The sequence below is a fragment of the Equus przewalskii genome, chromosome 2, assembly GCF_037783145.1.
Source record: "Equus przewalskii isolate Varuska chromosome 2, EquPr2, whole genome shotgun sequence".
NCBI lineage: Eukaryota > Metazoa > Chordata > Mammalia > Perissodactyla > Equidae > Equus > Equus przewalskii.
Window position 1 is genome coordinate 116,216,109 of NC_091832.1, and position 13,329 is coordinate 116,229,437.

Consider the following 13,329-nt stretch of genomic DNA (forward strand, 5'->3'; position numbering starts at 1 on the left):
ACACTGGATGGAGGGCCATTCCAGGTACTGAGATGGGAAACAAAGGAAGAAGAGTGGGGTTTGGAGAGAAGATGCAGGTTACATTGGATTGCTTATGGGACATCCAAGTGGAGATGGCGAACAGGCATTTGGCTCTATGGGTTGAGGCTCAGGAGAGAGGTTTGGGTTTGCAATAGGGGTTTCCGACTCCTCAGTGTAAGGCTGGTAATTGAGAGCACTACTGGAGATAGTGCACAGAGTTAGAAGAGAAGATGGCATAAGTCAGAGACCTGAGGAGCACCAACATTTAGAGGACAGGCAGAGGAAAAGCCCGCCACAGAGACTAGGGAATGGTTTCAGGGGTAATTAGAAAATCAGAAAGAGTTGACAATGTTGAAAACCTTTAACCCATTCCTTGGGTGCTATTATTGAAAACGCATTTAATCACAATTAAATGTAACTTGAAAATTGTTTCCTTTATAGACAAGACAGGGCTGATAATTCCTTACTTGCATCACAGGGTTATGAGGTTCAGATGCAAAAATTATCTGCAAACATTGCGTAAAGTGCTACAGTGGTTCTCAAACTCTCCTGCCATCAAAATCATTAGGAGGACTTGTTAAAACATAGATTGCTGTGTTTCTGATTCGGTAGATGGGGTGGGGCCCTGGAATTTGAATTTTGCATAAGTTCTCAGTTGAGGCTGATGTTGACGTCTGAGGCCACCCTTTGAGAACTACTGTGTAACACAAATATAAAGAATCACGCTTTTGATTTTATAGCAAAATTTGCTGATGTCTGTTTCGTCCCCTAATCTTTTTTCATTCCTGCATCCTCCATCGACAGGTGGTGTTGAAACATCTTCACCCGGCTTCGTACCTAGCGACATCCGTTATGTAGGTGAAAGAGCCTAGCGCAGTATTTTGTTGATTTTCTACATTAATGAGCAACAGTTTGAGGTCAGCTCGATTAAGGATGGGAAAATATATGGATTTCTTGTGGGGAGGAGGAGATAAGAAGGCACTCTTCGGAGTAAGAGGTGGGTTTTTTTTTTAAAGTCAATTGGAGGTAGAATGCTATGTATTACCTACTTTCAAAAATCCCATTAGAGAACTTGTAATTTGATCCAGAGGGAGCAGAGTCAGGTACAAGGAAAAATTGACCTCATTCTTCAGTCCTTTACTAAATCCTGAGAAATGTGTGTACCTCAGCGCTCCCTTTTTCAATCCCACAAAACAGGGAATCAGGAAAACGCATTAGCACCCTCGTACAGACGAGGATCCAGAGCGGGAGGAGGCCCAGCCCCGCCAAGACAGAAGGAAACCGGGGGAGGGGAGAGAACACGTCCCCTAACCGCGGAATCTGCAGTGCGGCCGTGGGAAGAGGAGGGACGTGGGGGAATGGACCTCAGGCGACAGCCAGACCCCTCGCCTCCGGGCACGTGGGGAAGCCAGGGAGGGGAGAGGCTGTCCCGGGGCTCCCGCCGCTCGCGAGCGCAGATCCGAGAGCCGAGCCTCTGCTCCCCTTCTCGCTCCTGGAGGCCCTTCTCCACCTTCAGCCGGGACAGGAGGGGCGCCGGGCGGGGCGACCGCTTCCCCACCGCGGACCCCGCGGCGGCCCCGGCACGGGCGGGAGACGCGGCCTTTGGGGACGCAGAAGTTACTCCGCGGAGGGGGCGGGGCCGCCGAGCTCCTCTCCAATCGTGGCGGCCGCTCCGGCCATTTGCATACCTTATGCTAACGAGACCTCCCGCCCGGCCCCCCGCGAGCTCCCGCGCCGGGGGTCTCCCGGCCCGGCCCGCGGGGCCCGCGAAGGCGGATCCGAGGATCGCGGGAGCTCCTGCAGGGGGCGCGGGCGCCGACAGGGGGCGCCGTGCAGCGCCAGCCGCGGCGAGCGGCGCCGGCAGGGGCGGGGAGGGCCGCGGCGCCCGGAGCGCGCGCTCGCACACTCACACTCGCACACTCACACACGAGCATCCCGAGGGTATTTAAGGCTCGCACGCGCGGGGCTGCGGAGAGACTCCGGCAGCCGCGGCTCGCGTTTGCTCCTTGGTTCTTTCGCGTCCTCCCTCTTCTCCCCGTGGCCACCGCGTTGGCGCTGCGCCCTCGCGGTCTCTCTCTGCCTTTTTGCCTGGAAGGGAATCCAGGTGGGGAACAGGTCGGCGTGCGGAAAAGCCCCGAGTAGGTAGAAATAGGCAAACTCACCGAGACGCAACAGGTCCGGGGCTTGGTGGCGAGCGAGCGGCCGCCCCTCCAGCGTCTCGCCCGCCGTCCCCTGGACCCTGCGCGGCCGCTCTCGCGGACCTCAGAAGGAGCGTTGGTCCTCTGAGGGGCAAGGAGGGCGTCTGACGGCTTCACTGGGGTTTTTACCGAACTGCTGGCAGTCCCCGGACTGCGGGTGCTTGTCGCTCCCGGCTGGGAGGGAGAAGACAGGAGGATGGTCCCCGCCCGCGGGGCTCGGCGCTGAGGAGAGCGGGGTCCGTCTCCGCGCCCCGGCTCCCACTCCGCCAACTAGTTGTGCAGCCACCAGCACTGAACTTCGGAGGAACGGTCCCTTTTCTTTCCTTTTGAGATTATTGGAAGTGGTAGAGGGTGCGAGGCGAAGTCGAGGAGCCGACCCGCCACGATGCTGGTGAAGAAGCATGCGGGGAAAGGAGGGGGCCGGGAGCTGGGCGTCGAGGACAGAAGCCCCGCCGAGCAGCGCTGTGCCCGGACCGTGCCCCCGTGCGCGGCCCTGACGGCCCTCCTATCAGTGGTGGCCGTGATGTCTTGTCTGTACCTGGGGGTGAAAACCAACGACTTGCAGGCGAGGATCGCCGCTCTCGAATCCGCTAAGGGAGACCCTTCCATCCGTCTGCTGCCTGATTGCCTGGACCAGCTGAAAGCAGTGGTGCAAGAGAAAGTGGAGCGACTTCTGGCTCAGGTGTGAAAGGCTGGGGTATTTTGCACGTGGATAACGTCTTGCACGGGCGAGATTCTGTGTACACGACCAGCCTCTACCCTTACTGTATGCATACTTGGTGGGGCTGTGTGTGCATAAGCTGGGCGACCGTCTATGCTCGCTGTAGGGTATATTGTATGTGCGCATCCTTTGATATCGCCCTCTCTGCCTCTATCATCTCCCTCATTCTTCTTAACGTTTGCATGCTAAACACATATGGAGCCTAAAAGGGGGAAGGGAGGCCAGAACGCAGGGTGGCGTTTAATCTCTTTTCAGTTTTCTGGAGTGCATGTGACTCTTTTCCAGTTTTGTGGAGAATATTTCTTGCAGAGACAGCATCCGTTATGCCCTTCAAATGTTATGAGAAGGTTAGGGCCATAGGTGTGATTAATATACAAATGCTAATCACTCTTAGAAGAGAAATAACCCTATATATGATTTTCAATCAATCACTTCACACATTGAATGTTTTCATATTAAATGTTTAAAAAGAAAAAATAGTAGCTTTATTTTTTGTAAAGGATGCAGTGTGAGGGGTGTTTATGAATCAGAGCTGTTGGAGTTGAGAGTTGAAAGGGATCTACCTTATGTTTATAAATACCAGGAGCTGCTTTAGAGCAGAGTTAGGCGGTGTTCTGGAACTTGCTCTTCCATAGGAGAGGCTGTTTGGCAGTGGTTGCAGCACTCCATGATAAGCAGTGGACCTTACATATAAAATACTGGCTGTTTAAACCCAGAGGCTACCTAGGGCTGCAGCCTGTTAATGCCAGGTTTTTGCACTGACTGCATATTCTTGAGCTGAGGGAGAGGGTGGAGGCGGTTGAAGAATGGAGAAAGATGTGCGAGTCCAGCAGTCTAGAAACCTTGTCAATGGTCATCTTCTTTCTCCAGGGCTTGGGTACTGTTACCTTTTGACCAAAGTCCAAGTACGTTTGTAGACGTTAGTTATGCAGGCTCTCAGATGCTGGAAAATCAAGCCTATGGCCAGAGTCCCTGCAGAATCCGTTTCTCTACAAGGCTGCTGATGGTTGTTAATCCCTCTTCTTTCCCTACAGAAGTCCTATGAACACATGGCTAAAATAAGAATTGCAAGAGAAGCTCCTTCTGACTGCAACTGCCCGGCAGGTAAATGGAGCTTGTTTACCAGGTTTCCTCTGTAACAGAGCGTTCTAGACAAAGGTCCTGTGTCTGTCAAGTCTACCTGCAATGACAGTAAAGAAAGAATGCAGACCCAACTCACCTTAATAAAATCAACATGTCTCAGTCAAAAGAATGGCAAATAAAGCCCCCTATATTATTTTAAGCAGCGTACCAAGCTTTGTTATGAGAAAGCGCAGGACTTAGAGAAAATCACCAAGACAAGGTGATGCACACAGATGAAGTTCTTAGGTTGAAAAATATTCTTCAGTTTTAATGTCTCTGGTGAAAAGGACTGCAGAGCACGTTGGAGTCTGGATTCCCTGGGGGCTAAGTTGCATTCGTTTAGGTTTCCATTTTTTACCTTCGACGTGCGATTATGTTAGTAAACCACCTTACTTTCCTCACCTGCTTTTATTCTTGTCCATCAAAAAGGTTCTCTCTCCTATCCTGTAACTAAAGATGAGGACTGAAAGGCCATTGGTTCTTTATCTTGGGCTTCTCGTTACGAACTATTGCATTCTCAATGACTTCTTAGAAAAGGCTCTTACGTTTGTAGCATTTTTCTGTGTAGCTTAACAGAACTGTATTAATGATAGCATATTAGTAGAAGGATGGGGAAGAGAGACATCAGTGAATAAAAACCTCTGGCTAAGCATTAACTCTTCATTCACAGCTCTCTGAGGCTTGGTAGTCATTCATCTACAGACCTAACAATTTACAGGCTCTTGGAATATGTCCACTGGAAAATACCTAGTGGATTCAACTGATGTAAGCCATGAAAAACTCCCATGAGTCTTGAGATTTCTATTTCAGATAAATGTTATTAATGCATTTATGGACATTTTAGTTTCTTTTATCATCACTTATGGAAAAGTCTTTTACATTTCCTTTAATGTTCAGCAACATGCTACTTAGATACTTATGTATGGAAAGACTAGTTCCTGTATTTTTTCATATTCTGAGGTTTTTTTTCTCATGATAACTTGTTTTGACACAGCTAAACTGGGTGCTGTGTTTGGAAATTTCAAATGTCAGCTCCTCTCTGTACATCATAAAAATTTCACTGTTTGTGATCTGCTACATTGTTGACCATAATGGAGCTATATATTTTTTTAAACGAAGCCCTTTCAATTGAGAAGACACACACGTTAGGCAACAGGGAAACAAAGGTAATGTTTGACATTGTAGGTTTCATTCTTAGTTGTTTTCAGTTGGGAAAGACCTCAGAAGCCAGAAGTTCAAGGAAGGCACTTTTCTAGTGCAGGAATGACCTGGAAACAACCTCATCAGCCTGCAGGGATTATGTAAATTCCTGAGCCAGTTGGTATAGAACTTTGCTGATCATACCACTAAGAGTCCAGCGTTTTCTGTACACGGTATTCTTGCCAGCTGTGTGAGAAATAACTAGTGTTTAATTAATAGGATTCTTAGTGAAGTTGCTAAAAAGTAGAAAAGTGACAACCACAGCACTGAGTTCTGTTTCTTGTGGATTTAACTGCTTCATGATGTTTGGTGTAAGCTAGTTGTTGAGATCTAACTTGTAATCTGGAAGAAAGCCATCACATTTATATTTACCTTATATTACCTCAGAAGATCATTTTGAACCATTTTTCTTCTTAACATAGTAATTTAATAATAAACGGTGATTTCACTGTAGTAACATACATAAATAATAATAGTGATTCCCTCGGCTTCTTCGTTGGCTCTCACCAATGGCTGCTTTACTTTCTTGCCACCACTAGAGCTCCACATTACATCAGTTTTCACAGGTTCCTGGAGAGGTAAACATTATAAGGTGCACGTTCCAATACCCAGATGCAAACAGCTTTCCTGCTGACAAATCGCTGTTATACGGTCTCTGCTGCTTGTGGAGTAATTAGACATCGTGAAAATACAGGTATTATGTTGAAAATAGTATCCCAGGGGAAAACGAGTTATTTTGAATTATGGTCAGCGAGATATTGTCTTAGGGAATAAATGGGCTGGCCAGGAGGATTAGAAAGGAGATACAGCATGTCCCACCTGGTTTGGCTCTACCCTTGGTTTGGAGTGACAAAGAGTCGTCACCCAGACATCTGTTGTAGGGCAGAGTGAGACGAGTCTGTGACCTCAACTCAGTTCCTGTGGACAGATGCCCACCCTTGAAGTTGACACTCTTGTTGACAGTCTCCGTCACAGAGCCAAGGACTGATAGCAAGGACTAATGCTATGTTGTCTTGCTCACTTCGTTACTTTGGATAGAACTCAGCCCCAGTGAGGTTTATCCAGATAGGCTACTAGGAAATCATAGAATTTATAGATTTTTTTTTAAAAGAAGAAATTTTTGTGGGAGAGGGATAAGAAAGACTTATTGAATAGTTTCTGGTTGTAGGGGAAGCACTCTCTCATTTGAGAGGGTTAAGTATTAATAATCTCATTTTACAGATGAGAAAACTGGACTTAGAGAAGGTGACTAACTTAACATAGTAAAGGCAAGGTCAGGATTCATGCCCACAGCGGACAGAATCAAAAGCCATGAGGAATAGAGAGTGAGCATAGGTTTTGGAGCTGGACAGTTCTGGGTTGGAATCCTGGGTCTGCTACTAAATAACTGTGTGACCTTGGTCAAACGAATTGGTTTCTCTATCTTCCAGTTTCCTCATCTGCAAAAAATGGCTAATCCTGCTTTCCTCATAGGTTGGTAATTTACCTAGAGTCTGGCATATTAATTGCTGTTCATAGATGAGAGCAGTTAGTCTTCTTTTTAATATTACTATGTGCTGCTTAACTCTAGTCCACGGTGACACGTGATGCAAGTGGGAGAACTGAGACCCGGAGAAGTATAACTCTCTCAAAACCCAATGGCTCGTTAATGGCAGGTTTTGGACTAGAATACTATGCTTAATTAAACAAATGTGTCTGTAGGTCATTCATGCAGATAATCAAACAACTCAGTTTCTCTTGGTGCTACGTCAATGAAGACTGGTTCTTTACAGATATTTCTACTAGTCTACTAACTTACTTTTACCAAAATTACAGGAAGAGCTTTTGACCTTGTAGGCAAACCATGATTGAAATAGATAGAACCTGGACTTCAATGAGCATGGGGATGTTGAAGAATGTCTTTACAGTTTTCAGACCATATCTTAACAAAAATGGGAACTTTATCTAACTCATCTTCACATTTATTTTTAATAGCTTTATTGAAGTATAATTTATAATATTTACCCATTTAAGTGTATGATTTAAAGATTTTTAAAACAAATTTATAGGGTTGGGCAACCATCACTACAATCCAGTGTTAGATCACTTTAGTCACCTCTGAAAATTCACACTTACTTTCTTCATGTGCTCAAGAGAAGCTCTATTTTTTGAAAATTTGCTTTAAAGAACCCCCAAAATAAAATTTAAAAAAAACCATACAAATTGGAGCTCTGTATACCAGAATATTTGATTTAGTGGTGGCTGACCATGGAAATTCAGCTGGCATCTGTGGCCGGCCTCTGTAAAACTTGACCCTCATAGGAGAGAATAAATTGGCTTTTTCCTGTGGCTGTAGAGTTCTTTTTTGGGTTCTGTTCTTTGAGTCCTACATAAAGTATGTACCAACCAGGCATATTTATGGGAGGGTTTCTATGTTCCAGTTGATAGAGAACGCTGGGAACCAGGCAGCCAACCAAAGGATGTTTAGATCACAAAGGTTTATGTATCTTATTCATCAGGTGTGTTTCCTGCCCAGGCATTAGACATAAGAACCTCTGTGGTGTAATGGGCAGAGAATGTGAATGGGAGAAAAGAATCCAGAGTTCTAATCCTGGCTTTGTCATTAACCTGTTACACAGTATTGGGCAAGTCATTTCCCAGATACACTTTTACGGACTCTATTTTCATTATCCCTAAAGTAGGAGTGTTGCACTAAAATGATTTTGAAGGGCATTTTTCAGTTCTCTGGGTACAGAGCCTGCCGTGTACCAAATATCAAGCTAGATCCTGGGAATGGGCTGATGAACAAGGCGGACTTGGTTCTGCTGTCGTGGAGCTTACATTTCAGTGAGGACGACAGACATTTATTTCAACATGACATGGACTTACAGGCATGACAAGTGCAACCAAGAAAAAACAGTGTGCTGTACAGCATGTGACCAAAATTTCTTCCATGTTGTAAATACTAAGGATTTAGTATTTTCCGTAGAGGAAAAAAAAAAAAAAGAAATTCACACTGGGAGAAAAGTCATAATATGAGAAGATCTGGCTTCTGATTACAAGTAAAAGTTCTGGCAATGGATAAAAGGCTCATTTGCACAGCCTCACCTGGCTTTTTGCTTTCTGAGAATTTGTGGTCTGACGAAGGTACACTGTTCCCTGGTTTACCCACACGATCCCCAACTGAAACAGAAAGTGCCTTTAATATATAAAGGGTTGGGTAGATAGGATGCTGACTTATTCTTCTATGTGTCCTCTGAAAACAGTGAGATTTGGGTTGAATGAGAGTTGAAACTTCCTGCCTGGTGGTACTGAATGGTACCCCTCCACCTGGCTCCTTTGCATTCACTCATAATGATGCAATGTAGCACAGCTGGTCACCTGCTCGGAGAGTTTAGCTAGATGAAAAAGATATACCACATAATTTCCAAGGTTCCTATCCACCTTCCAGGTCTATGGAAATGATAGTAAACAAAATAAGAATAAATGTATTCTGACTCATAAATGTGAGTGATATAGCTGCTGAGGACTGGCTTTGTGGCATTGTCTCAAATCTGGGTGGAAATAAATGTTAACTGCAGCTTTAAGGTTGTGCATCCTCTCCCGTTGTATGAGCAGACCTTTAAATTACCTAGTTAGCATAAATTTACTTTATCATATAAAGCTTGTATTTCCTACTAACATGGTTTTTTACTTATGCTGTCCATTTTTCCTAATGAGCTGTACAATGAAGGGAAAGAATGCATCAAGTAAGGTCATAATAACGTGTAGATCTTCAATTATGTAACGTAAAGGATAGGGAGAACCGGTGTGCAGAAAGAAATCGAATGAAAAAGCTGTAAATGATATTTAAATGAGAATAGCAGGCATCCCCCGCCTCCCCCACAGAAGGCCACACGCTACAATGTGAAGTCTGGGTGCCTCAAAGCATTCCTGTTACATGGTTTCAGTCCTGAGGGTACAGCAGTCTAGGCATAACACTTTCAGTTGGACCAGAAGGGACAGCTGGCAAAATGCCCTGTCTCCCAAAGGACTAGGGACAAATCGTCTCTTGAAGCAACATTCTTGTTTGTTAGCTTCTCTTCTCTTTCTCTTGTCTAAAAGTCATGAAGCAAATTCTTCAAATACGCTTCTCTTTCTTACCTTAGTAATTCTGTTTTTCCATGAGCTGGGAATTCTGTAAGAGAAGGGCATGGATTCGGCTTAGGGGTTAATTCTTTCCAGCTCCTCTGAAGAATGTCTGGGCACAAGCGGCCTGTCAGGGCCAGAATAGCCTACTGTGCTTCTGAGGGGTTCGTAAGTGTGCAAAAACAACCAAATGGCATTTAAAAAAACAGTATTTGAATGTAAAAAATTAGGTCTAGGAGTGGAGAAGGAGGGCATGCTCTCACTGACAAGATTAGGTAAATGGAGGGCTGGTGGGGAACGTGCCAGAATCAGGACTGTTTCACAGTCCAGGGGGCCTTTCCTGCTGCGGGGGGAACCTCACTAGACGCTCCTCAAAATAGCATCAATCTATCTTATCTTGAGTGGAAACCATCCAAAACCTATTATGAAAAGTGTTTTTATTCCCTCCTTCCACTTTATAAATAATACTCGGTGGTTCATTGGAAGCTGGGAATGTGAAAACAGTGTATGAGTCAGTCTGGGCTGTGGGCTGGAGCCTAGTAAGTGACCGATAATCATAGCAGCAGCCCCACCCACCTGGTTGGTCAGTGCCGGTGAAGTTCCAGGCAGTGGTTTAATGCACTATGATATTTAATACTGTGTTTTCAATTTGTGTTAAAAATGGCTGTGGCATATCCACATACTGAATTCTTAGAGATGCACAGTTACTGTTTCATTTAGGATGTGTTCAGTAATCTTGCAATTAAGAAAATAGTTTAAAATCAACTCTTAAGATGGAGATAACACTGAAGAATGGGAGACAGAGGGAAGTGGAAATCACTTACAAATGAAAATTGAGCACTTTTCATTGGCATCATGTATTCCTTCAAATGACTATTGTGTAAGTCATTTAAATGATAAGATTCCCTGAAGAAATGTCACCAGATGCAGGCACCTTCCCTTTGTGACCACAAGGAGGAGGAACTGAGCTGAATAGTGGGACTTCCTCTGTTCTGTCAGCTCTCAATTAAATTCCTAGCTGACTTCTATCTCTTGACTTCTGTTTGCAATGGAAAAGGTTAATGGAAGAAGCAAGTAATTTCCTCCACCTATATTTGAAGATGAGAAAGTCCTATCACCTTTAAGCTCTTTAAAGCAATCTAGTAAATTTCATAGTTGTATTAGTAAAAAGTTTAGCAGGTAAATTCACAGATGAACTAGAGGCTAGTATTCCAACAGCTAGAAGAAGTGAACTAAATGTAATTGAATTGACCAGTTGAGAATTTTGTGCGTGTGTTTTATAATTTTTTAGCATCAAGAGTCATTTGGAATCACTATCATGCTTTTGACATTGTTTCATCTGGTGTCTCCACTTCAACTTCAGTTACCACATAAATATGGTAGTTGAAATGCATGATTTTTCTCATATTGTGTTCCTTTGTCTGATCGCTTAGTCTGATTTGCCAGTGTAGGGGAGCAGGACATTTCCTCTTCCCAAATGTGGGTTCGTCTGGCTGGAGAACGAATTAAATTCACATGAGACAGAATAGCAAGAGAAAATTAAACAAAGCTTTATGAGGAACCATGGCCCGGGGCCTTTCTTCCTGAAGGAAGAAAGGGCACCGAAGAAGTGGGGTGCACAGACTGGTCATATACCCCCAAACGGGGTGTTTCACATGTGATTGAAATGTCCCTCCCACAATAGTCATAAGATTGCCCTGTCGGCACAGCGCTTGATGGACACAGCAGGTAGTGGTCGGCTATCTCGGTGGGCGTAGCAGGAGGCAAGTCTATTGTCTGGAGCTGGGCGGTCACAGGTGAGCACAGCAATCAGTTCCTAGCCTAAGGAAAGATGCTTAATCCTTAAAGAAATGCCAAAGTTGGGAGGGGGAGGGAAGTCAGTTACAGGAGGTTACCAGACAAGCACAATAAAATGCAGATTTTAAGTCTTTGCCTTTGGTATTGATTAAGAGTTTTTAGAGAGAAGGTCATATCCTTTCTTCTTCCTGGTACAGAGAGGGAGGCAGCTTTTACAGATAGAGATTTACCTTACAAATGTAAATGTGTCCTAAGGAAGGGCAAGTTCCATTCCTCAGAGCCTCCTTCCCTGTCCCAGTTTATCAAAAGCAATCAGCCTCAAATAATCCTGATGCCAAAGAGACATATCTTGGGGTGGCCAATTCCACGTCCCCACACCAGGAATGTCAAAAACTGTGTCTGTTCATTTGGATAGTAATAATTTAGATTTTAGGAGCTCTACACTTCTGAATTAAGTACACAAAGTTTTTATTCTTATCTTTGAAATGTGGTCAGCACATATCTAAATACAATTTTCACGTTTAGGCAAAGTGGCTGAGTAAACTGGATGGATGGTAGCCAGCGCTAGTTTGTACATTATGGTAATGCTGAGAGTCAGAATATGTCTAACTAGGAGTGGCCTGGGTGTGGCCTGGGTAGTCTGTTTTTCCTTTCTTTGCCACAGAGCTCACATCTAAGGAAGAGTAAAAAGGGGGAGGAAAAGCCACCCATGTCCTGTGGTCCCTTGGAATCATATCTCTTTACCATCATACTTAGCAAGCTTGGTACTTTAGAGTTCCCATTATAAGGTCAATCTGGACGATGGCTAGAGAGTCGGAGAAACTCTCCCTTATAGCTCTGTCTCCAGCATCCTCTTTTGCTCTTGTGGCAGCTAATAGGAGAGAAAAATTTCATGGGAATCTCTTCTTCAAGTCTATTACAGGGCCAGAATGGAGTTCTTATTTTTAATCCTTAAGATGCTAGAATTAAATAGGCCTGGAAAATTGGCACAGTTCTTTCCCAGCATTCCTACATCTTAGGTCAGTTCAGGCAGCTATCAAAGGCAAGTTGTTTGTGTTACCTTTCTAGGAATTATGAAGTTCCAGCTTGTGTCTCTGGGGCTCCAGAATCTAGCCGGCATGTTTTAGATGGGCATGATATGATCATAAGATAAAGCATTTCCACAAACCACACACAAAAACCAATCTTTTGACTTTAAAATCATGCTAGAAATGCTGGCAAATTCTAGGGCTTTGCCGTGAAACCTTGAAATACTAAAAATCATTTTTTTACTGAAAGAATTAGGGCTCATGGTCAGAGCAGAAGAAGTTCCCTTGGAAACCAGCTTCTTAAATAAATGCCTTTCTGAGGATGGTTATCAACCTGGTTTTGGGGGTCAACTGAGTTAAGTGGGTCAGAATCAGGCGACCCTGGTGGGCAGGTCCTGATGCTAACTCTAAGTGGTCTCCTGGTGTGATTTGCGTTCCCCTTCCTGAGGGAGTGGGCTGGGAATGAGTTTTACCAATCTGCTTTATGAGCCCCATGGCCAGGGTTCTGGTGTGTATCTGTATATCTCTGGGGCTCATTGTAGAGTTCTCTCCAGAAGGTTCTCTATCAAAGTTCATGAGGATCATAATGAAGACCCGTCAACCTGACTTGGTTGAGGACTTTTATAGGGGTTTATCTCTTTACATACGCTAGTATTCTTATCCCCAACCCTTTTTAACATTTTTCTCTGATGACTTTTTGAGCCAAAACATATTAAAACTAATGCAAATTTTGGAGATCAAGTAGCTCAGGAGTTTTTCAACATTTTTTAAAGAGGCTGAACCTTTTTAAAAAAGGAATCTTACAAGAAAACTCAGCATATGGAATTGGATACAGTGTTAGCTACATCCTGGTTGGAGGTCAGAGGGGACAGAGGCCAAAACCCTATATGCTCTTTCTTTCTGCTGCCTACCCCTCTGCCTTGATGGCCCCTGAGGTACCTCCAAGAACTTCAGGGCTCCATAGGATACTATTGGAAAACTCCTCAAAGTCCAGTTCCCGGTGTGATCCCAGCTCCTGTGTCCAGAGATACCAGATCCTTGTCCACACAGAACTCACCTCCAGGGTTCTCTAGCTAGAACATTACTAGGAAGGAGGGAAGCAAAATTATTGATTAAAACGAATGGAATCCAGAAA

The 13,329-nt window shown here is 44.5% G+C and overlaps 1 protein-coding gene across 1 annotated transcript in view; it reads left to right on the forward strand.

Moving 5' to 3' along the window:
* Positions 1-1,870: 1,870 nt before the first annotated feature.
* The window catches only part of COL25A1 (collagen type XXV alpha 1 chain), a 435,346-nt gene continuing 423,887 nt past the window's right edge, over positions 1,871-13,329 (forward strand). The window contains exons 1-2 of the mRNA XM_070611755.1: positions 1,871-2,901; positions 3,975-4,044. Coding sequence (XP_070467856.1) covers positions 2,605-2,901; positions 3,975-4,044 — 367 coding nt within the window. The 5' untranslated portion in view covers positions 1,871-2,604. The remainder of the gene's footprint in view (positions 2,902-3,974; positions 4,045-13,329) is intronic.